At 44.8% G+C, this 22864-nt stretch overlaps 1 protein-coding gene and 1 long non-coding RNA gene across 13 annotated transcripts in view; one reads left to right on the top strand and one right to left on the bottom strand.

Annotated features, from left to right (window-relative positions):
• Positions 1 to 445: 445 nt before the first annotated feature.
• Positions 446 to 14930, bottom strand: LOC128407008 (uncharacterized). Its single transcript, XR_008328677.1, has 3 exons — positions 14748 to 14930; positions 11933 to 12079; positions 446 to 590 (listed from the first exon to the last, which is right to left on the bottom strand). It is a non-coding gene; the product is annotated as an uncharacterized LOC128407008 (long non-coding RNA).
• Positions 14931 to 15493: 563 nt separating this feature from the next.
• RAPGEF1 (Rap guanine nucleotide exchange factor 1) overlaps positions 15494 to 22864 on the top strand; it is a 111541-nt gene continuing 104170 nt past the window's right edge. For 2 of the 12 annotated variants that reach the window (XM_053374964.1, XM_053374963.1), the window contains exon 1: positions 15571 to 15913. In XM_053374964.1, the coding sequence (XP_053230939.1) occupies positions 15889 to 15913 (25 nt within the window). In that variant the 5' untranslated portion in view covers positions 15571 to 15888. Of the gene's footprint in view, positions 15914 to 19376; positions 19533 to 22864 lie in introns of all 12 variants that reach the window. The other 10 variants (XM_053374959.1, XR_008328669.1, XM_053374957.1 and 7 more) reach the window with 10 other exon arrangements.

The following is a 22864-nucleotide window of genomic DNA, read 5'->3' as shown; positions in this document are numbered from 1 at the left end:
GATGTGGGGGAGGCAGGGAGGAGAGAACAACTCTGCCTTTGAATTTGCTGGTCATAGAAAGAGTTTTCAAAGGAATGATGGCTCTGTTGGCGATTATTTGACTAGAAAAAACACCATGGGTTGCATGCTGAGATTTTATATGGAATGTCTCTCTTGTAGATGATCAAGGAAGCCATCTCAGTCTCAAAGATGCATTGTAGTGGCTTACTCTATGGCCTTTTGCCACACTCCTAATCTTTTCTCCAAGGAACTCAATGTGATGTATACACTTCTCTCCCCCTGCTACATTTATCCTCAAAACAAGACTGTGGGGTAGGTCAGGCTGAGAGACAGTTGCTCAGTCACCCAAAGTCACCCTTCATGGCTGAGCAGGGATTTGAACCCTGGTCTCCCAGGTCTAGCACTCAAAGGTAGCTGTGGACCTACTTCAGGCATAGTCTCATTCTGCGACTTCCAGCCAAGGTGTCACTGGAAGCTATCCAGGGTGCTGACCCACCTTTGCCTTCTCTACCTGGGCTTGTCTTCTGCTGTATTTAGCCTGGCCTTGCTGGGGCCTGGTTCTGTCTCTCGGATTACAAACTTGGTGCTAGCTGAAAAGGTGATGATGTTGAGAACCCCCTAAAAGCTAGGCAAAACATATGCACACCCCAAACAAATAAAACACAAGACATAAAAAACAGGCAACAACGTCCACTGCCCCTAAACAACACACAGCCCTAGGGAAAAGTCCTAGCAATGCTATAGAGCTTGAAAGGCTCAAGTGTTTTTCTACTGTAGATTCTATCAATGGGTCAGATAATGCATAATTTGTCCCTTTACCGGGCAGTTTCCTGGTTGATCTTTGGAGATCCTTTTGATATCTTCCTTGAAAGGGAGAGGGGTGGCAACATATTTGAATGTTGAGATATTTCTTAGACCTCGATTCTTCTTCTGAGGCTATGATTATGGGGTTTTTTTCTAAATATATTAGGGGCTCTGCTCACCAACCCCGAGTTTGCCAACCCCTATTCCCCCACACCAACCCCACCTCCCTTTACACCTGACCAAACCCCTCTTTTTACACCTCACTCAACGCTTACAGCTCACCCCAGCCTCTTTTAAAGAAGGGTAAGAAGCTACAGAGAACAGTTTTCTCAATAGTTTCCCCTCCCTCCATTAAACTTCACTACAGCCTATCAAAGGGATGCGGGTGACACTGTGGGTTAAACCACAGAGCCTAGGACTTGCCGATCAGAAGGTCGGTGGTTCGAATCCCCGCGACGGGGTGAGCTCCCGTTGCTTGGTCCCTGCTCCTGCCCACCTAGCAGTTCGAAAGCACGTCAAAATGCAAGTAGATAAATAGGTATCGCTCTGGCGGGAAGATAAACGGTGTTTCTGTGTGCTGCTCTGTTTCGCCAGAAGCGGCTTAGTCATGCTGGCCACACGACCCGGAAGCTGTACGCTGGCTCCCTTGGCCAATAAAGCGAGATGAGCGCTGCAACCCCAGAGGCGGCCACGACTGGACCTAATGGTCAGGGGTCCCTTTACCTTTACAGCCTATCAGCAGCCACATGAACTGCAGCATGATGACATCCATTTGTTTTATGTATATAGGAAGATATTTGGCACTTTCTTTGGTGTTTGGTTGACCATAACAAATATTTGACGGATAACTTTAAAAATTAGTTAAGAAAAAAAACTTTAAGAGGAAAATATTGAAATGGGCAGGGGGAGCCTTGGCCAGCAGCAAGGGGGTGTCTAAAGAGATCAGGATGCCTAGACCTGGTTCTCCCCATTGACCACAACCAGGAATCAAGGTTAATCAAAGAGAAGGATTGTTCTCATACTGTAATGTAATACTTTGGTAGCAAGTAGGTAGATTTTAGCTATGCTTCCATGCATCAGCCGGTTACACTGAATGCAGATGTCTCTGTTTGGAATCCTTTAATAATTTAAACTTCAATTATAATGGCATGTTTATTATGTCCCATGCAATGCTGCCCTCTAGAGAAAATTGATGGTATCAAATAATAACTTGTATTTATGGTAGGCCTATTATTGAATAAAATAGATTTAATCATGAATTGATTGATGGATGGACAAATGAAGGCTTAAAAGTTTTTGTAATGGAAAAAATGAGGTTGGAGCCAATGTTAGTCCTAATCAGAGTAGACCCATTTGTTTTAATACCCTGATGTTTTAATACTCTGATGGATTTGTTATTAAACATTTTCATTACATATTTATTTTATTTATAGCTGTAAAACTGTTTTAGAGGCCATTATGGTATTTAAGTTGTGCATGAATTAATAAATAAAACAATGGACATAACTAACATGGATCCATTATTTTAAGTGGGTCTACTCTGAGTAGAACTTAAGTTGAAGACAACATAGGATTGTCTTTTTTTATGGAATTTATTTTCTGTTCTTGTTTTTCTCTGTCTGAATCTGTTAGATGCCTTTGTTCTTTTGTTCTTTAAGAAAAATACATCAAAGGACGTAAATGAACTAAACTGTTTTCAGAACTACTTTAGACAACTTTACACACAAGGGCCACAAAAAGAAACAGATATACAACAATTCCTCGAGAAAAATGGGCTGAAAAAGATTTCGCAGGAAAGCAAGACAATTTTGAACCAGGAGATATCAGCACAGGAAATAGAAGATGCCATTCAAAACATGGCGTTGGGCAAATCACCTGGACCGGATGGACTGACTTCCAAATATTACAAAGTCTTGAAGGAAGGGCTTATACAACCTTTGAAGGAAGTCTGCAACGAGATCATGGAGGGGAGGAAGGCACCCGATACGTGGAGAGAGGCCTATATTACACTTATACCAAAGACAGAGATTGAAAAGACCCAACTTAAGAACTACCGACCCATCTCGTTACTAAATGTGGATTACAAAATCTTTGCTGATGTTTTAGCAAAGAGACTGAAAAGAGTTTTGATGGAGGAGATTCATGGGGACCAAGCGGGCTTTCTCCCGAAAAGGCATTTGTCGGACAATGTAAGGAATATAATTGACATTTTGGAGAAGTTGGAAGTGAACATAAATACTAAGGCTGTTTTGATACTTGTGGACGCCGAGAAAGCCTTTGACAACATTTCTTGGAGCTTTATGTTGAAGAACCTCCGGGGGATGGGGGTAGGCCAAGGGTTTGAGAATGGTATAGGTGCAATTTATTCTGAACAGAAAGCAAAATTAATTGTAAATAATGTGGTTACAGAAGAGTTCAAGATTGAAAAAGGGACACGACAGGGGTGCCCTATCTCCCCATTACTTTTTATATCGGTCCTGGAGGTTTTGCTTAATATGATTAGGAGGGACCAGTTGGTTAAAGGGATTCAGGTCGGAGCTAAACAATACAAACTGAGAGCATTTGCAGATGACCTAGTACTTACATTGCAAGAGCCAGAAGCTAGTACGAAAAGAGTTTTGGAAATAATCCAAGAGTTTGGTCAATTGGCAGGATTTAAATTGAATAAGTCAAAAACAAAAGTATTGGAGAAAAATCTAACACAGGTTGAAAAAGAAAGGTTTCAGAATGAGACAGGGTTGACTGTGGTTAAAAAAGTGAAATACTTGGGTATAAACATGACAGCTAAGAATGTGAATTTATTTAAAGATAATTATGAAAAAACTTGGACAGAAGTGAAAAAAGACTTGGAGATTTGGTCAAATTTAAAGCTTTCCTTGTTAGGTCGAATTGCAGTCATAAAGATGAATGTATTGCCAAGAATGTTGTTTTTGTTTCAAGCATTGCAAATAATGGATAAAATGGACTGTTTCAAGAAGTGGCAAAAAGACATATCTAAATTTGTCTGGCAGGGCAAAAAGCCCAGAATTAAATTTAAGATATTAACGGATTCAAAGGAAAGAGGGGGGTTTGCCCTGCCAGACTTCAAACTGTACTATGAAGCGGCAGCTTTCTGCTGGCTGAAAGAATGGCTGCTTCTTGAAAACACAGACATTTTGGATTTGGAAGGTTTTAACAATATTTTTGGGTGGCATGCATATCTGTGGTATGACAAGGTTAAAGCACATAAAAGTTTTAAAAACCATATTGTCAGAAAAGCACTATTAAATGTCTGGGTCAGATATAAAGACTTGCTGGAAAACAAAACTCCAAGGTGGCTATCGCCAATGGAAGCAAAGGCTGTTAAAAAGTCTAATATGGAGTCAAAGTGGCCAAGATACTGGGAAATCTTGGAAAAGGAAGGGGACAAATTGAGATTGCAGAGTTTTGAGAAATTAAAAGGGAAGGTGAGAGATTGGTTGCATTATCGTCAAATAAATGAAGTGTTTAAAATGGACAGTAAAATTGGCTTCCAGGTGGAAAAATCAAAATTGGAGACAGAACTGTTAGAACCCAGTACTAGAAATTTGTCAAAAATGTATAATTTGCTGCTGAAATGGAATACACAGGATGAAACGGTTAAATCAAGTATGATTAAATGGGCTCAGGACATGGGTCATAATATCATGTTTGCTGACTGGGAAAAGTTGTGGACCACCGGGATGAAATTTACGGCATGCAATGCCTTAAGAGAAAATATTATGAAAATGATCTATAGGTGGTACATAACCCCAGTCAAGCTTGCAAAGATTTACCATTTGCCTGATAATAAATGTTGGAAATGTAAAGAAAAGGAAGGTACATTCTTTCACCTTTGGTGGACGTGCCCGAAGATTAAGGCATTCTGGGAAATGATCTATAATGAACTTAAAAAGGTATTTAAATATACTTTCACCAAGAAACCAGAGGCCTTTCTCTTGGGTATTGTCGGCCAAGGGGTGTTAAAGACAGATACAACTTTTTTCATGTATGCTACAACAGCAGCTAGAATACTCATTGCGAAGTACTGGAAGACACAAGATTTACCCACACTGGAAGAATGGCAGATGAAGGTGATAGACTACATGGGCTTGGCAGAAATGACGAGCAGAATCCGAAACCAGGGAAGAGAAGCAGCGCAAGAAGATTGGAAAAAGTTTAAGGACTATTTAAAGAAATACTACAAAATTAATGAGAGTTAGAATGATGTTGGATTGGAAAGTAAATGGTTACTATTAGTAATGGTTAAGACAAGGAGAATAAGGAAGATTAGCTTGAATTTTTATTAAAATAAGGGAAGATTTGCTGAGTAATTGATAAGAACTTGGAATACAGAGAAGGGAGGCATGAGGAAGTCGGGGAAGAAAGGTGTAAGAAACTAAGATATGAAATGGTACATGTTTTTTGTTTTGATTGTGTTTTTTGTTTGTTTATGTATTTGTTATATGTTTGTGTTGTTATAAAAATCTGTAATAAAAAATTATTATAAAAAAAAATAAAAAATAAAAAATAAACTTTAAACACTGCCCTTTTAAAAGAGGACATTTTGGACTGGAATAGTCTAATCACATATATTTGAAAGTATATCCATATACTTCAGTGAAGATTCTTGCCAGACAAAAACAATTAAAATGAGGTTTTAAAAATTATCAAAATGTATCAGAAATTGTGTTAGAGTTATTACTTTAAAATATTTTAGGCATCTGGTTGGCCACTATTATTTATTATTTGTTTCATTTATGAACAGCTTCCTGTGAGACATCTGGAAGTGAATTACAATATCTTCACATATATTGCTGGAAACCTGGGGGGGGGGGGAGTTGCTGAACTCAGGGTGCTGCTTGCAGACTTCCCAATGCGGCATGTGGTTGGTTCATAGCTGTCAACGTTTCCCTTCTTTTTAAGGGAAGTTCCCTTATTCCGAATAGGATTCCTCGCAAGGGAAAAGTTGACAGCTATGGATTGTTTCTCTGTAAGGATGTTGGATGAGGTGGGTCTTTCAGCCTGATCCAGCAGGGCTATTCTTATGTTTTTAACAAGCTGAAAATCATCAATCACAACAGTTCCCTGGTGATGCCCCCAACCCTTCTTATATTCCTCCTTTGTGTGACAACTGTCAATGTAACCCTCCTCTGTTTCCTGTTGCCAGGAGTGGACTTTGGTCTTTCAAATTTCAGCAGTGCTCAATTCACAAAGTCATAGTTCAAGTGCCCCATGGCTCCCCCTAGACTCAGTGCCCAGTGTTGCAGAAGCGGTTGTGCTGCCCTAATTCTGCCTCTGCAGTTGCTGATCCTGATCATTCAACATTCTCATATCACAGAATCATAGAGTTGGAAGGGACCCTGAGGATCATCTAGTCCAACCCCCTGCAATGCAGGAATATGCATCTGTCACTTTCTGGGATCAGACCTGCAACCTTGGCATTATGAACACCACGTTGTAACCAAATAAAGTATCCTCTCATTCAGGTCCTCAGGTGGGTCTTTGTACTCCAGGGCAACAAGACAAACACTAAACTGACTGCTGCATTTATTCTGGAGTCTTTAGTTGATGCATGGATTGAGTTAACAGGAATACATTATATCTATCATCCATCTATCTATCTATCTATCTATCATCACCTCCCTGGATTTTTATTTTTTGTACTTCTGCAGACCTTGGGGTTGCCAGAAGCCTCCTGATTGCTCCCTGTTGCTTGTGCATTGATCCTGGTTAAATAATGATTGACACTCACCTCTGAACACCAGAATTAGCAAGAGTACTGATGAGCAAGTAATGGAATGAAGCAGACCACATCATCCTTGGAGCCACAGAACAGAAAGAGACACAACACTATACCCCTCTGGCCTAGTTTGATGTGTGTTGTGATTGATGCACATTAAAGCACTCTGTTTCACCTGCTGTTGGGGGCTGTGAGGGGTTCAAATGAAGAACTTTTGGGTCTGTGTGCAGCTGCCCTGTGTGGTGAGGCACAGAACTGCATGTGGCAGCAACGGCCTGGGCAATTTAGCATCCTTGGTCTCTGCAGTAGTGTAGCGTGGGTTGCCAGGGCCCAGGGCCATGTTGATGTGTGGGTGAGAAACAGGCAGAGTATGTATGCACATTCAATTGCCTAATGCTTCACTCAACCCGCAGCTGCAGAGATAAGAAGAGTTGCTCCGTTGTCTGGATGGAGAGGTCAGTTCCTGGTTTGCACGAAGAAGCCATTTTCAATGGAGCCCAGTGACAGAAACACGCAGTGTTAAGGAATTGCTGGTTGTTAAAATTTTGCTCCTCTAACAATTTTGCACCTGGGGAAACCACCCCTGTCTCCCACCACCACCACACTATGCCACTGGGTCTCTGCACTCACTACATCCGTTCTGTATGATAATTGACTCCTTCTGGACAAGAACAACCATAAGGGGCTCCTGCTCCAGATAAACCTTGCTTGAGCTTAACTGCATCATACAGTTGCCCTTTGGTTTTGGCATTCTGGTTTGCCCCTCTACCCTGCCTCTTGACTTGCCCCTTGTTCCTGTTAGTTTGTGTGTGTGTGTGTGTGTGTGTGTGTGTGTGTGTGTGTGTGTAAATAGCACAGTGAAGTGCATAAATAAATAATCTGGTAAGACTGCTAGTTGGAAGGATAAAGAAATGTTAAGGTTCATCAAGCCTGGCAAACAAAACTATTCTGAGCACAAGCTTACATTTGGCCATCATGAAGTCATGAGGATGTGAAAAGGAAGATCCAACACTGAAGAAGCAGCAGGAAGGAAGTAAAGCCTGAAGGAACAAATGGTTACTCAAGAAGGAATCGGTGAGGGAAGAATAGGATGCCTTTCTGTCTATTGTGCCCAAATGGTTCAGGTAACTTATTGCAACTGTTGTTGCTTTAATTCCAGCATTCGATGACTTCTGGCTGGCTCTATGGTCCTTATCCACAGCTCCTGTCTCACTGCAGACCACTCCCCACAACTCAGTGCTAACTCCCTGGAACTCTGTGTGCATTGAGCTGATGGTAAGAAAATTATTCTCTTAAATACCCCCAAAACAATCACTGAATCTCAGTTATGGGAAACATATCTTGGCTGTGGATAATAACACCAGGGCTAATGACAACTAAGAATATAACATTATGGTTGCCAACTGGCAGTGGGTGGGGGAAGCTTGGCCAGCTCCTGCAGCGTGAAATGCAGTAATTAGGAGGCAAAGCTTTTCACAGCATTAATGGGAGAAATGTGCCTATTTGGCACCCTCAAAACTCTGCAGGGGTGGAGGCCAATTAGAATGGCTCACCCCCAGAGTCTGATAGATCCAACTGTTTCTTAGTTAGCTCAGGGATGTGTGTGTTCCTGCTGACATGGCTTGTGGTTCTGTCAATGCCTTGGTCACCCTCTGGAGCTGGGAGCTTACTGGAACATCTGACCCTATTCTGCTTCATAAAGCCTATTCAGCTCTGAGACAGCAGCCAGCGTGACAGTGGAGGGGAAACTGAGGCCGCATGTGATTGAATGACAGCTAAGCAGCCATTTCAGTTGTGTGCATTTACTGTTTAGGCTTAATTGCAGGCTTTTGGAGGAGAGCAGTGATGGGTCCATTCTTAAGGAAATCAGCCCTGAGTGCTCACTGGAAGGACAGATCGTGAAGCTGAGGCTCCAATACTTTGGCCACCTCATGAGAAGAGAATAATAATAATAATAATAATTTATTATTTATACCCCGCCCATCTGGCTGAGTTTCCCCAGCCACTCTGGGTGGCTCCCAATCAGTGTTAAAAACAGTACAGCGTTACATATTAAAAACTTCCCTGAACAGGGCTGCCTTAAGATGTCTTCTGAATGTCAGGTAATTATTTATCTCTTTGACATCTGATGGGAGGGCGTTCCACAGGGCGGGCGCCACTACCGAGAAGGCCCTCTGTCTGGTTCCCTGTAGCCTCACTTCTCGCAATGAGGGAACCGCCAGAAGGCCCTCGGCGCTGGATCTCAGTGTCCGGGCTGAACGATGGGGGTGGAGACGCTCCTTCAGGTATACAGGACCGAGGCCGTTTAGGGCTTTAAAGGTCAGCACCAACACTTTGAATCGTGCTCGGAAACGTACTGGAGCCAATGCAGATCTCTCAGAACCGGTGTTATGTGGTCCCGGCGGCCACTCCCAGTCACCAGTCTAGCTGCCGCATTCTGGATTAATTGCAGTTTCCGGGTCACCTTCAAAGGTAGCCCCACGTAGAGCGCGTTGCAGTAGTCCAAGCGTGAGATAACTAGAGCATGCACCACTCTGGCGAGACAGTTCGCGGGCAGGTAGGGTCTTAGCCTGCGTACCAGGTGGAGCTGGTAGACAGCTGCCCTGGACACAGAGTTAAGCTGCGCCTCCATGGACAGCTGTGAGTCCAAAATGACTCCCAGGCTGCGCACCTGGTCCTTCAGGGGCACAGTTACCCCATTCAAGACCAGGGAATCCCCCACACCAACCCGCTCCCTGTCCCCCAAAAACAGTACTTCTGTCTTGTCAGGATTCAACCTCAATCTGTTAGCCGCAATCCATCCTCCAACCGCCTCCAGGCACTCACACAGGACCTTCACCGCCTTCACTGGTTCTGATTTAAAGGAGAGGTAGAGCTGGGTGTCATCTGCATACTGATGAACACCCAGTCCAAACCCCCTGATGATCTCTCCCAGCGGCTTCATATAGATATTAAAAAGCATGGGGGAGAGGACAGAACCCTGAGGGACCCCACAAGTGAGAGCCCAGGGGTCTGAACACTCATCCCCCACCACCACTTTCTGGACACGGCCCAGGAGGAAGGAGCGGAACCACTGTATGACAGTGCCCCCAGCTCCCAGCCCCTCTAGACGGTCCAGAAGGATGTTATGGTCGATGGTGTCAAAGGCCGCTGAGAGATCCAGCAGAACTAGGAAACAGCTCTCACCTTTGTCCCTAGCCCGCCGGAGATCATCAACCAGCGCGACCAAGGCAGTTTCAGTCCCATGGTGAGGCCTGAATCCCGATTGGAAGGGATCCAAATGGTCCATTTCCTCCAGGCGTGCTTGGAGTTGTTCAGCAACCACCCGCTCAATCACCTTGCCCAAGAATGGCAGATTTGAGACTGGGCGATAGTTGGCCAAATTGGCCGGGTCTAAAGATGTTTTTTTAAGACTCCCTGGAAAAGACCCTGATGTTGGGAAAGGTTGAGGGCACAAGGAGAAGGGGACGACAGAGGACAAGATGGTTGGACAGTGTTCTCAAAGCTACGAACATGAGTCTGACCAAACTGCGGGATGCAGTGGAAGACAGGAGTGCCTGGCGTGCTCTGGTCCATGGGGCCACGAAGAGTCAGACACGACTAAACGACAAAACAACAACAACAACAACAGTGATGGATCCTACCAGATGTTCCCTGGGATTGGGGATTGATAAACCACTGTGGGAATTGCAGCTCCATGAGGGGAATAGCGATCTCCTAATAATTCTCAGCACCGTTAACCAACTATAGCTGCCAGGATTCCTTGAGGGAACCCATAACTGTCTGAAGTGGTATCATAGTGGCTTTTATGTATAGTGAAGATGAAGTCTGGGGGGGGGGAGTGGGGGGAGGACAGAAAACCAGAAGGGAGGAAGAGTGGCATATCATGGATGAAGTCATGGGTGCCTGAACAAGAACAATCCATACACAGCAAGATTTTGTTTTAAGTTTGACTTGTATTCCTTTAAAACAATGTTGTTTAGTATTATGAAAAACACTGGAGTTAATTTAATAAAAGAGTTGCCTTTCACATAAGTTTCAAGATGATTTACAAGCATACAGCAAAAGTAACAAAAATAGGTTTAAGATAAATACAAAGGTGTGTATTAAAAACAACACAAACACCCTAGAACCGTGGTTGTACTGCTCCCTGGGGAGGGGATTAACGGGGGGGGAGGCACTGGAGATGTAAATGACTTAGAAAAGCTGGAATCACTGGATCAACTTCATCATTTTTGTTGAATTAATTAAATTAAATAGTTTTAGTTGGATTTTGAATAAATGTGCAATTAATTGTTACTGGTTTTAATTTTATTGTGTTCTTATCTTCTGGAGAAGAAAAAGATAGAGAGTAAACATTACAAAAATCTGTAGTGAAATCCCCGCAGTTGGCTGGAACCTTGTATGCCTACTTCTGGAAACTACTGGCAGCCAAACTGGTGCCAAACGTATTGCTCTGCTTTCCCTTGGACCACATCAGTGGTTGTATGGGCAGCCCATGACCTCCATGCACACTGCCCAGGCCTGCATCCTGGGGATGGCACTTTTGGTGCTGCTATTGGAGCAAAAACAACAGAGGAGGCAGCAGTTATGAATTACTGGTCTCTGCAGCCACAGCAGGCGCTGGGACTCTCCAGCAGTTTGACTTCAGCCCCAGAAGTGCACTCCATTGTCTCTCGAGACAGATGGATCCCAACAATAACATTAGTTGTGCAAACAGCTGCTCTGAACCATGGTTTCTATAGAGCAGGGTAGGAGGCACTGGGGATGAACTTATGGAACTAAGGGGGTGGTAGCTTGAAAAGGTTTGGGAACCACCGTCGTGGGCAGAGACCTTATCTTTTAAAAATAAATAAATACATACATACTTACATACATAGTAAAGGTAAAGGGACCCCTGACCCTTAGGTCCAGTCATGGCCGACTCTCGGGTTACGGCGCTCATCTCGCTTTATTGGCCGAGGGAGCCGGCGTACAGCTTCCAGGTCATGTGGCCAGCATGACTAAGCTGCTTCTGGCAAACCAGAGCAGTGCACGGAAACGCCGTTTACCTTCCCGCCAGAGCAGTACCTATTTATCTACTTGCACTTTGACATGCTTTCGAACTGCTAGGTTGGCAGGAGCAGGGACCGAACAACAGGAGCTCACCCCGTCGCGGGGATTCAAACCGCTGACCTTCTGATCGGCAAGTCCTAGGCTCTGTGGTTTAACCCACAGCACCACCCGCGTCCCTAAATACATACATACATAATAAAAATCAGTCAACTGGAATGGTTTGTTGAAACATAAAAAAAAATAATCTTCATTTGTTTTCAAAAACCACATATGCTGTTCCACAAAAACAGAGACTTCCTTAACATGGAGCTCTATAATATGGAAAAAGCTTACCTGAAAGGCAGATTACTCACCAGAACTGTCACCTTAGGAACAGAGGCGGCAAGCTAGAATCTTTCCCACAATTATCTGCAAGCAACAGGGTTCTGAAGCAATCACGCAGGGGGTATCCAACAGGCAAGCTGGTGTGGTACAGGTTCTCTAAAAGGGTTAGAAAGTTTTGGAAAGTAATACAGTGGTGCCTCGGATTACAGATGCTTCAGGTTACAGACTCTGCTAACCCAGAAATAGTACCTCGGGTTAAGAACTTTGCTTCAGGATGAGAACAGAAATCGTGCAGCAGCGGCGCAGCAGGAGGCCCCATTAGCTAAAGTGGTGCTTCAGGTTAAGATCAGTTTCAGGTTAAGAACAGACCTCTGGAACGAATTAAGTTCTTAACCCGAGGTACCACTGTATTTAAAAAAAATATATTATGCCAGATTTATGCAGCATAATGTATCTCCCCACCACCACCACTAGAGGCCACCCACTCTCTCTGTCTGGCCGAAATAATTTCCACTGGAACTGTCAAAGAGTACAGTGTACTCAAAGAGTACAGTGGTACCACCGGAGCACAATTTCTGTTCTCATCCTGAAGCAAAGTTCTTAACCTGAAGCACTATTTCTGGGTTAGCGGAGTCTGTAACCTGAAGCATATGTAACCTGAAGCATATGTAACCCGAGGTACCACTGTATACCAACCAGGGTCAGGATTACAATTGAACCAACAAGAAGCCGTGCCTTTCAGGCAGTTGGTTATAGAGAAGGGCACAGTGCCCAGTGTGAGGGGAGAATGTGTCATTTATTTATTAATTAAACCTTTTCCTCCCAGTTACACTGGCATGATACTCTGTTTCCCATCATAGATGGATGCACAGTCTCACTTTTTTAGGGGCTGAGGGAGGGGGGGAACCTGCTTATTGTTATTCCAGCATCAAAATAAGACCCAATCTGGATAAGAACACAACACTGTAAGAGCTGTTCAACAGTGGAACAAACTTTCAACAAGAGGTGGTGGACTCACCTTCTTTGGAGGTTTCAAGCAGAGGTTGGATGGCCATCTGTCATGAATAATCTAGTTGAGATTCCTACATTGCAGGGGGTTGGACTAGATGACCCTCAGGGTCCCTTCCGACTCTACAGTTCTATGATTCTATAAGACCCATCTAGTTCAGCATCCTTTTCTCACACTAGCTAACCAGATGCCTCAATGGGAAGTCCCACATGCAGGATCTGAGCACAAAGGTTTTCTCCCTACTTCCACCAACTGGTATTTCTGCATTTCTGCCCCTCTGACTGTGGAGGCAGACCATAGCCATTATGACTAGTAGACACTGATAGCCTTATCCTCTGTAATTTGTGGAATCCTCTCTGAAAGCCATCCTGTCACTGTTTCCTGTGGGAGTGAGTTCCACAGTCTAACTATACACTGTGTGATAGAAATATGCTTGCATGTGAAAGGGAGCTCATAATTGCCAATGCGTTCTTATTCTAAAGATTAAATACACAAGTGAATGCAAGGCTGAGGGAAATGTCAAGGCTTTGCATTGAGGTAAATGAACTAAAACCAACAAAGGAAAGCTACTAACCATCTCTTAATCTCTCCATACCAGGAAAAAAATCTTCGCTTGAACAGAGATATTTAGAAGACCAGGAAACCTACCTCCAGTTTAGTCTCTAATTCAGGGATAGGGCACCTATGCCCCCCCAGATGTTGCTGGATTACAATTACAGTCATCCCTGACCACTTGCCAGATTTTTTCTTCTTCTTAAATATTTATTTTCATTTATTTAACCAAAAACATATAATTCAATTAACATATTGTGGTAAAGAAATAAAAGAAAAACAATACAGTTGAATGAAAATTAAAATGAAACACACACAATCCCTGGGATACCTCAGTCAGTAGGGCATGAGACTCTTAATCTCAGGGTTGTGAGTTTGAGTCCCACATTAGGATAAAGATCCCTGCATTGCAGGGGAGGTTGAACTAAACAATCCTTGTGGTCCCTTACAACTCTACAAGTTTGCTTTGCTGCTATGGAGGGGGCGGTGAAAAATTGTTTTGTTCATAAATTGTTTATGTCCTCAAGATCTTGCAATATTTTCACCTGAAGCTGAAAAGTGACTAAGAATTCTAAGCAGCAGGCGTATTTCACATGAGGCATTTGAACTCTTGGCTATGTTGATGGGAGCTTGGGGTCCAACATCTGGAGAAGGCCATTGGTTCCCCAGTCCTGCTCAAAATGGCTACAGATTACTTTGCCTTTAGTTCTGATATGATGTTCAAACTCCTCTTAACCATTTACTACAGCTGGGGGGGGCACCAGAAACCTTGGCCTTCTAGATGTTATCAAATGGTGGCTCCCATTAGCCCTAGCAAGCACAGCCAGGGATGGGCAATTGTAGTTCAGCAACACCTGAAGGGAACAAAGCTTCACTACACCTGGTCCACAGGCAACCCAATTGCCCCTGCGTTGAGTTGGTTATGGTGAGAAGTCACCTTGAAACTTTATAACTGCTCCTTAGTAGACACATAGACTGCAGTCCTATCCATGCTTACTTTATTAGCGTTATTTGCTTTTATATCCCATTTTTCCTCCAAGCAGTTCAAGGTGGTGTACAGTGGTTCTCTCTGCTGCTTCCCTCCCCCCCCCTCACTCAGCCATGAAGCTCACTGGGTGACCTTGGACCTGTCACTGCCCCTCAGCCTAACCTACCTGACAGAGTTGTCATTAGGGTAAAATGGGGAGAGGGTGACTTATTTATGTCACCTTGAGCAACTTGGGAGTAAAATAAAACCTATTATTGACAATCCTATATATGCACTTCCCTGGGAGTAAGCTTCTGCTGAACTCAGTGGGGCTTAACACAGGATTTCCTTGGAGGGGTTTACTCCTGTGTAGGCAGTGTTTTGCCCTGAGGGACCCGCCTCTGACTAGACAGGACTTTGTTGTTGTTTAGTCCTGTCCGACTCTTTGTGACACCATGGACGAGAGCAGGCCAGGCACTCCTGTCTTCCACTGCCTCCCGCAGTTTGGTCAGAGTCATGTTTGTAGCTTCGAGAACACTGTCCAACCATCTCATCCTCTGTCGTCCCCTTATCCTTGTGCCCTCCATCTTTCCCAACATCAGGGTCTTTTCCAGGGAGTTTTCTCTTCTCATGAGGTGGCCAAAGTATTGGAGCCTCAGCTTCACGATCTGTCCTTCCAGTGAGCACTCAGGGCTGATTTCCTTAAGAATGGAGAGGTTTCATCTTCTTGCAGTCCATGGGACTCTCAAGAGTCTCCTCCAGCACCATAATTCATCAATTATTCGGCGATCAGCCTTCTTTATGGTCCAGCTCTCACTTGCCTTTTTGCCCCACTGAATTCAACAGGGCTTCCTCCCAAGCAAGGTCACAGCGCCCGCTTCCCCGGAGTAAGGCTTGCTGAATTATGTGGGGCTCCCTTCCTAAGCAGAGGGGCTGGTTCATGAGGCCTTCCCCCTGCCCCACTGAGTCCAGTGGGGAGGGGGGTTCCCTGCCTCCCAAGGCAGGCTGCCATCCAGCAGGGGAAGAGAAGGCGAGAGGCCTTTTCCTTCCCCTTAGCCACCGCCACCGGCTCCACTGCCTTCTCCAGGGCGGGCAGCAGGGCGCGCTGTGCGGCCTCCTCTCCAGCCTCTCTCTCTCACACACCGGGGCCCGGCCGAGGGAGGGGAAGCGAGACGAGGCGGCGGCGACCGAGGAGGAGGAGGATGAGGAGGCCGGGCTGAGCCGCTCGTCTTAGGCCCCGCTGCGGCGTCTTGAGGCGGAGCAGACTGGCTTCCTTCCCGCCCGGCTCGGGTGTTCCCTCGCGGCGGCAGCTTCGTCGTCGTCTTCCACCTCCGCCGCTTCCTCCAGCCGGGCTGGGCCTCTGAGCCCCGAGCTCCCGTCCCAAGCCCCCCTCACCAGGCGGGCGGGATCGGAGCCCAGCCCCGGCGCGGCCGCGACATGTCCGGCAAGATCGAGAAAGCAGGTGGGTGGACGGCGGGAAGGCCGCTGAGAGAAAGGGGGCAGGGGGAGGCCGTCCGCCTTTCCTCAGTCGGCGGGGCGGTATTTTGGGGACGGGGGGAAAGGGAAATTGTGTGGGGTGGGGGCGCACTAGAGACCAGGGCTTTTCATTCACACACCGTTTTGGTTCCTGATTTCTTTCATCAGCTGGATTTATATGGGTCTGAGAGAGAGAGAGAATCACACAGACACACACGCCCCCCCTCGCCCATGCTCAATGGAGGCAGCCCCCACCCGGAAGGGTCTGGCCGCCCTACAGAATATAGTAATCCTCCCGCGCCCACGGCAGAGATCCATTGAAGTTCGACTTTCCTCTTGTCCCCTTCTCCTTTTGTTTTTCTTGAAAACGTTTTCCTCTTCCCCATAGAATAGCAGCCCCATCTCTTTTCATTTAAAAAAAAAAGTCTTCTAAATGCCAGAGAGTAGTAGGCCCTTTCCTGCCCTATAGAAGAGCACCTTAAAAAAATATATGTAAAGGGTAAGGCTGCAAATCATAAATAGCAAATGTGAGAGATGCACACACACATACCCCCCAGTATAGGGAGCCCTATAGAAAAGGCATCTTTCCTACCCCCTTTGGAGGAACACACCCCCTTTCCCCCTTTTTTATTATTAAAAAATGCTGTTTCTAATACTGTGGAGTAATAAGGGTTCCTGCCTCTTGGCACTGCTGTCAGTCCAATAGGACACATATGTTTGGGGACTAACTCAAACCATAGGTCCTGGGATGCTCCTAATTTCCTCACATATAATGCTCTTTATGCGTAGAATCAGAGCCATCTTCCCTAAGTTCAGTATCCCCCTGATATTTGCATACAGCCTTTTTTCCTCCTGTGGAATAATTCCTATTGCACCCTGTACAGCTATTTGTTTACTCTTTCAGTCCTGTAGGAGGGTGCTATAAAACAGGTTTACTCCTGCCCCATGGAATAGCGGCTCTACATTCATGTACCCCTGTTGTAAAAGACATTGAAGGCTTCTTGACCTATAGGGGGGACTTGCACCAAGCCCCACATACTACTGGGAGGGTTTCTCAAAACCAATCTTAAAAGAATGAACTGGATTCCCCCCCCCAAAGGACACTCTTTATTTCTCAGGCCTGTGTGTCAGGTATGCTCCCTCCCTCAGAACTATATAAGCTTCTCAACTTATTTCAGCACAGAACCATTCAGAGCAGAGTTCCTCCTTCCCCATATGGCAGCAGCAGCAGCACCTTTCCCCGAAACTTCATTCAGAACAGACTCTTTCATATAATCATAGAATTGTAGAGCTGGAAGAGACCCTGATGATCATCTAGTCCAACCCTCTGCAGTGCAGGAATATGCTTCTCTCCCATATGGCAATTGGACCTGCAGCCTTGGCATTATCAGCACCACGATGTAACCACTTTCATAGTGCAATACAGTAGATAATCTTGTTTCCTGACCTGAACAATCATCTCCAGCTTCATAAATCAGATTCTTCTTATTACTGTAGAATAGATGGTTTCCCCAATGCCACAGAGTATCTTGTTTTTCTTCCAACTCTATAAAAAACCCAGCTCTCATGCTTCATAAAGCTCTGTAAAACAAACTTCATTACACTTGCAGATTAACACTTTTCCCCCACCCTGACCTGGGCCTTTTAAATAAAATCTATAGTGTAAATTCATCCTAGTACAGTACTGGATAAAGAGTTTATTCTTCCAACTCCTTATTTATTTATTTATTGCATTTATATCGCAGCTTTTCTCCATGGAGCTCAAGGTGGTGTGCATGATTCTCCCCCTCATCATTTAATCCCCACAATAACCATAGAAGGTAGAACAGGCTGAGAGGCAGTGAGTGGCCCAAAGCCATCCTGTGAGCTTCATGCTGAGTAGGGATTTGAACCTGGGTCTCCCGGGTCTTAGTCCGACCCTTTAACTACTATAGCACATTGGCAACCCAGTGCCCTCCAAATATTTTGGACTCCCATCAGCCCCAGCTTCGTTGAGTCCTATAAAGCAGACTTTGTGGGGGAGCTTTCTCAAGTAATGTTCAAGGGGGTGGTATTAATTTCCACTGACCTACTGTATTTCACTATTAGGATTTGGTGGTATTTGGTGGTGTTGGGCTGGGACTGTGGAGGTCTGGGTTTATAGCCACACACAGCTATGAAAAGTTGTATCTGTAGATGCTACTTCCCAAGGCGCTGGGTCGGTCTGATGAGAGTTGTAGTTCAAAATATCTGGAGGATATCAGATTGAGGATGTGTGGTTTACACGAGTAACCTGTCAAAGACCTTTGGCTTTCTCCCTCATCCCTCCAAACAAGGTCCTTTGCAGGTAGCATGGAACAACAGAAGGAGACTTCTGGCATTCATGTATATGCTTATCCTCTATTGATTAGCCCCATGAAAGTGTTCTTTGGCATTTTCTTGATATTTGCAGAAGCCCCACAGACTTAGAATTTCCAGAGATTCTGCTCCTGATTTGCGGTATGAAACTGGTGGTGACTGGGGGAACTGGTGGGTGTTTCCAGATGTGACTGATATTGGGGTGTAGGTGGGGAAATGCCTGTCCCAGCACCCATTGAAGGGGGGATGGGGTTTTCCTGCTGAATTGCATTGCCGCTGAAGTTTGAACAGAGAGGTATGAGTTGAGGCCTCCTGTGAGGGGAAACTCCAAATGGCACTTGAAAGAAATTTTCTACTTGTTTATATATTTTTCTTGCTTTTTTGCATGCGTTGAGAGGGGTGCACTAGAAATTAGTTTCTCAAGTCTTTCATATTATTTCTGAAAACTAATACCCACTGTTCTGAAAGTTGTATTTTTGCACATTTATTAGCTAAAAACAAGGCTGTTAATGAGTGGCATAGCTTTGTGCATAATGACTGATTTTTAAATTCTAAATGTCCTGTTTAGTAGAAAGAGTGGAATATATTCTCTTAATATTCCTTCCTTCCTCTTCTTTGTTCTCCAGAATGCTGGATCTGGCTGGGATCTCCCTCTCCCTAGTCTTGAAAAGAGAAAGGTTAGGAAGACATTCCTCTGCTTGAAGCAGTGAACTGGGAAGCATTTAACTGGGATGCCTAGTGGCACTTCAGACTCCTAAAGGGTCTCCTCTGATTTTAAGCTGTATCTGTTTACAGCTGCTTTTCGGTGTACCAGAGGTGTTATATTTAAAGATTCAATTAGTGTTTTGCAAATCAAGCAGTGAATTTATTTGGTTTCATTATGTAGCATTTAATTAGCAGAGAGAAATCAATGTTGTATTGTGTTCTGTGCTGTAAGGACTCTCTGGATATCTTCCTTGGGGGAATGTACAGTAACAGTTGTGGTGTCATGCCACCACTCTTTCCCCACCAAACAGGCACTGTTCAGACCTGTCCGACTCTACTTGCTTGAAAGGCATAGAGAGATTTCTGGGTCTGATGATTTTTAAATGCTTTTTGTCTTGACTTCTTAGCTCTGTGCAGCATCTGAATCTGTCTTCCTGTGATAAGGTTTTGGAGGGACCCCTTGGAAATAAAAAGTGACTTGGATTTCCTAGCAGCTGATTTCAAGTACTATGCACTGTGCAAATCGTGTCTCTTGTACCAAGTACGATAACTGTCTAAAACAAGTGAGCATCCCATTGTGTCAGAGGTCAGATTGTTCCCCAGATACTGATTAATTGCTGAGTAATATCTTCTGAATGCTTGGAGCAGAATACTGTGACAGAGGGACACGGATGGTGCTGTGGTCTAAACCACTGAGCCTCTTGAGCTTGCAGATCATAAGGTCAGCAGTTCAAATCCACCCAACAGTGGTGAGCTCCCGTTGCTTTGTCCAAGCCCCTGCCAGCCTAGCAGTTCGAAAGCATACCAGTGCGAATAGATAAATAGGTACCACTGTGGCGGGAAAGTAAATGGCCTTTCTGTGTGCTCTGGCACTCGTCATGGTGTTCTGTGTGCCAGAGCTGTTTAGTCATGCTGGGCAGTTGACCTGAAAAGCTGTCTGCAGATAAACACTGGCTCACTTGGCCTGAAAGTGGAGATGAGTGCCATACCCTATAATCAAATTTGACTGGACTTAACCATCCTTTAAGGGGTCCTTTACCTTTACTTTGCGCATGTGTGTGTGTGTGTGATGAATAAAGCAACTGTATATAAAGCAACCTAGGGCAATACTTTTCAGGGGATCTCCCATTCCTTCGGTTAGGGGGCGAAGCAGTAGCCAGGATCAAATACAGCCCTTTGGGCTTCTGTCCAGTCCTTAGCTCTCTTCCCAGGCTGTCATTCCCCTCTCAGGCTTCCTCCATGCCCTCCTTGAGTACTTTTGCCTGGCTAGGATGTATCCTTAAACTGTGCCGTAGCTACCTGTTTGTCTGGGTAGAGGATAGAGACAGGCATGGAAAGGGAGTATTGAAGACTCTGGCCTTTGTACAGCTTTGATGAAGCCCACTGTGCCATTGTCAGAATTACATCTGTTGCCCTCCTACTAGTGTCATCTTGCTCCCAAAAAGTTGCCTATGAAGCAATGTGGACTGAAAAGGATTCCCCAACCCAGGGGTAAAGGAAGGACACAGGGGTTTGCCTGATGCTGTTGGGAGGCAAGGATCCCAGCAGCACTGTGGAGCACTGTGAACCTCTGGTGAAAGATTAACTGGCTGTCCCAGCAGGTTAATTGGAGAAACGAAATGTCATGTCAGCCTGCCGTTACAGGACAGCTAGACCTGGCTGTTCTTTCTCTTCCTGGCTCCAAATAATAAGCCCAGGTACTATATCTTGAAAAAACAAAAAAAAAATTTCCTTCCAGTAGCACCTTAAAGACCAACTAAGTTAGTTCTTGGTATGAGCTTTCGTGTGCATGCACACTTCTTCAGATAGGTGTATCTGAAGAAGTGTGCATGCACACGAAAGCTCATACCAAGAACTAACTTAGTTGGTCTTTAAGGTGCTACTGGAAGGAAAAAAATTTTTTGTTTTGACTATGGCAGACCAATACGGCTACCTTTCTGTCACTATATCTTGAAAGGCAGCTAGCAACTTCTGCAAGCTTATTTGCAAAACTGCCTTCAAACCAGGGGCTTTGGAATCTTTTTCAAGAAGTTGGTATGGTAAAGGTAAAGGACTCCTGGACGGTTAAGTCCAGTCAAATTCGACTGTGGGGTGTGGCACTCATCTCTGCTTTCAGGCTGAGGAAGCCAGTGTTTGTCCGCGGCCAGCTTTCCGTGTCATGTGGCCAGCAGGACTAAACTGCTTCTGGTGAAACGGAACACCGTGATGGAAGTCAGAGCGCACGGAAACGCTGTTTACCTTCACGCCACAGTGGTACCTATTTATCTACTCACGCTGGTATGCTTTCAAATGCTAGGTTGGAAGGAGCTGGGACAGAGCAACAGGAGCTCACCCAATCACACAGATTCGAACTGCTGACCATACAATCAAGAAGTATTATCAAAAATCAAGGGCACATTCCAGCCAAGAAATAACACTCGGGTGTGAAGCAGGGCCAGTGAGGGGTGTGGCCTCAGAGAGGGTGCATGGCTTGGGGAGTATTCCAAGGGCCAGAAAGAGAGGCCAGAAGGCTGCATTTGGCTCCTGGGCTTGAGGTTCCTCACCTCGTTTGGAATTTGCAAGGCTCATTTCGCACCTGGCTATTAGCCACTTGTGACCAAGCGAAGATGACCAAGCGAAGGGCAGCAGGATGGTGTCTGACTTCATCATCTGGAGGTGCATGGCTGGGGATCCTTGGATCTTGACTGTGTTCACACACTAGTAACACATCCTGTAGAATTCTATGGGTTATGTTTTATCTGCACAATCCAAATGAATTTCAGTAACCAAAAAGTCATATTGAAAAATACGACTTTTGAGCTGTCTGGCCCCAAAATGGCAACTAGGCATTTCATTTTGGTGACTGTATCCTGATTTAAGAAGCCATTTGGTGCCTAGCTTATAATATTTGAATTTCTAACATTGCTCTGTTGAAAGTAACAGGTGGTTATGAGACTGATCCTATGCATGCTTATTTGAAAGCAAGCCTTGTTGAATGTGATAGGATGTCTACTCCCAAGCAGGCATATATAGGGTTGCAACATTTACATCATCTTAAGGTTAATTAATCCATAGTAATTGATCTTACGCAAGCTTGCTTTGTCTACAGGAGTATTTCGCAAACTTTTGATAGTTGAGGCATGCTTCTTCTAAATTAAAATGGGAGGTTCCCTCTGTTTCTTTTTCCAACAGGCTTATTTTTTAAAGCATTGAAGCAGCTTCCCCTCCTGTGTTTTTGTCAATAGGCAACCAGCTTCAAGGGTGGGTAATTCTGACGAGTGTGCGCACTGGGAGTGATTAAATGTCTCAGCTGCTTCTAATGTAGAGACTTCAGGAAGGGCAGTAGCTCAGTGGTAGAGCGTCCCATATTCCATCCCCGGCATCGTCAGGTAGGGCTGGGAAAGACACTTATCCTGGAGACCCGCTGCTAGTTAATGCAGGCAGTATGGTAGGGTTGTCATATACAGTATTGATGAGCAAAAAAGAGGACACATTTGCCAATTTCCAAAGGATGTTCATATTTCAGCACCATATACTACTGTTTGAAGCAAACACACTCCCCATAAATTTCTTTATTAGTTGTGGGAGTCCCATGTGATATTGCATTCAGAGGCTCAGGGCAAAATCTCATGTCTTAACTACACAGTGTTGTAGTGAGGGAGCTTAGGCTAACATCACTTTGAGCTTTTCAGACTGAGCCCAGTTTAGATTTTTACAACATAATGTGTCAGACAATACTAGCCTAAGTGCATACTGCCTCTCCCTTTAAAAAGGGAATGGTTTTCAGAGCAAAATGATACTTTCTTTCCCTTTCCAAAGAGACATGAATGAAATCTCCTACCATGAAAAGATGGGGGGGGCAGACTTAAGCATAATGCGTCTTCCTAAAGATAAACAAAGCTTTCTTGATTGGCCA

Source organism: Podarcis raffonei, chromosome Z, assembly GCF_027172205.1.
Source record: "Podarcis raffonei isolate rPodRaf1 chromosome Z, rPodRaf1.pri, whole genome shotgun sequence".
NCBI classification, from domain to species: domain Eukaryota; kingdom Metazoa; phylum Chordata; class Lepidosauria; order Squamata; family Lacertidae; genus Podarcis; species Podarcis raffonei.
The sequence above is the reverse complement of the archived record's forward strand: the minus strand, read 5'-3'. Positions and strand labels throughout refer to the sequence as shown.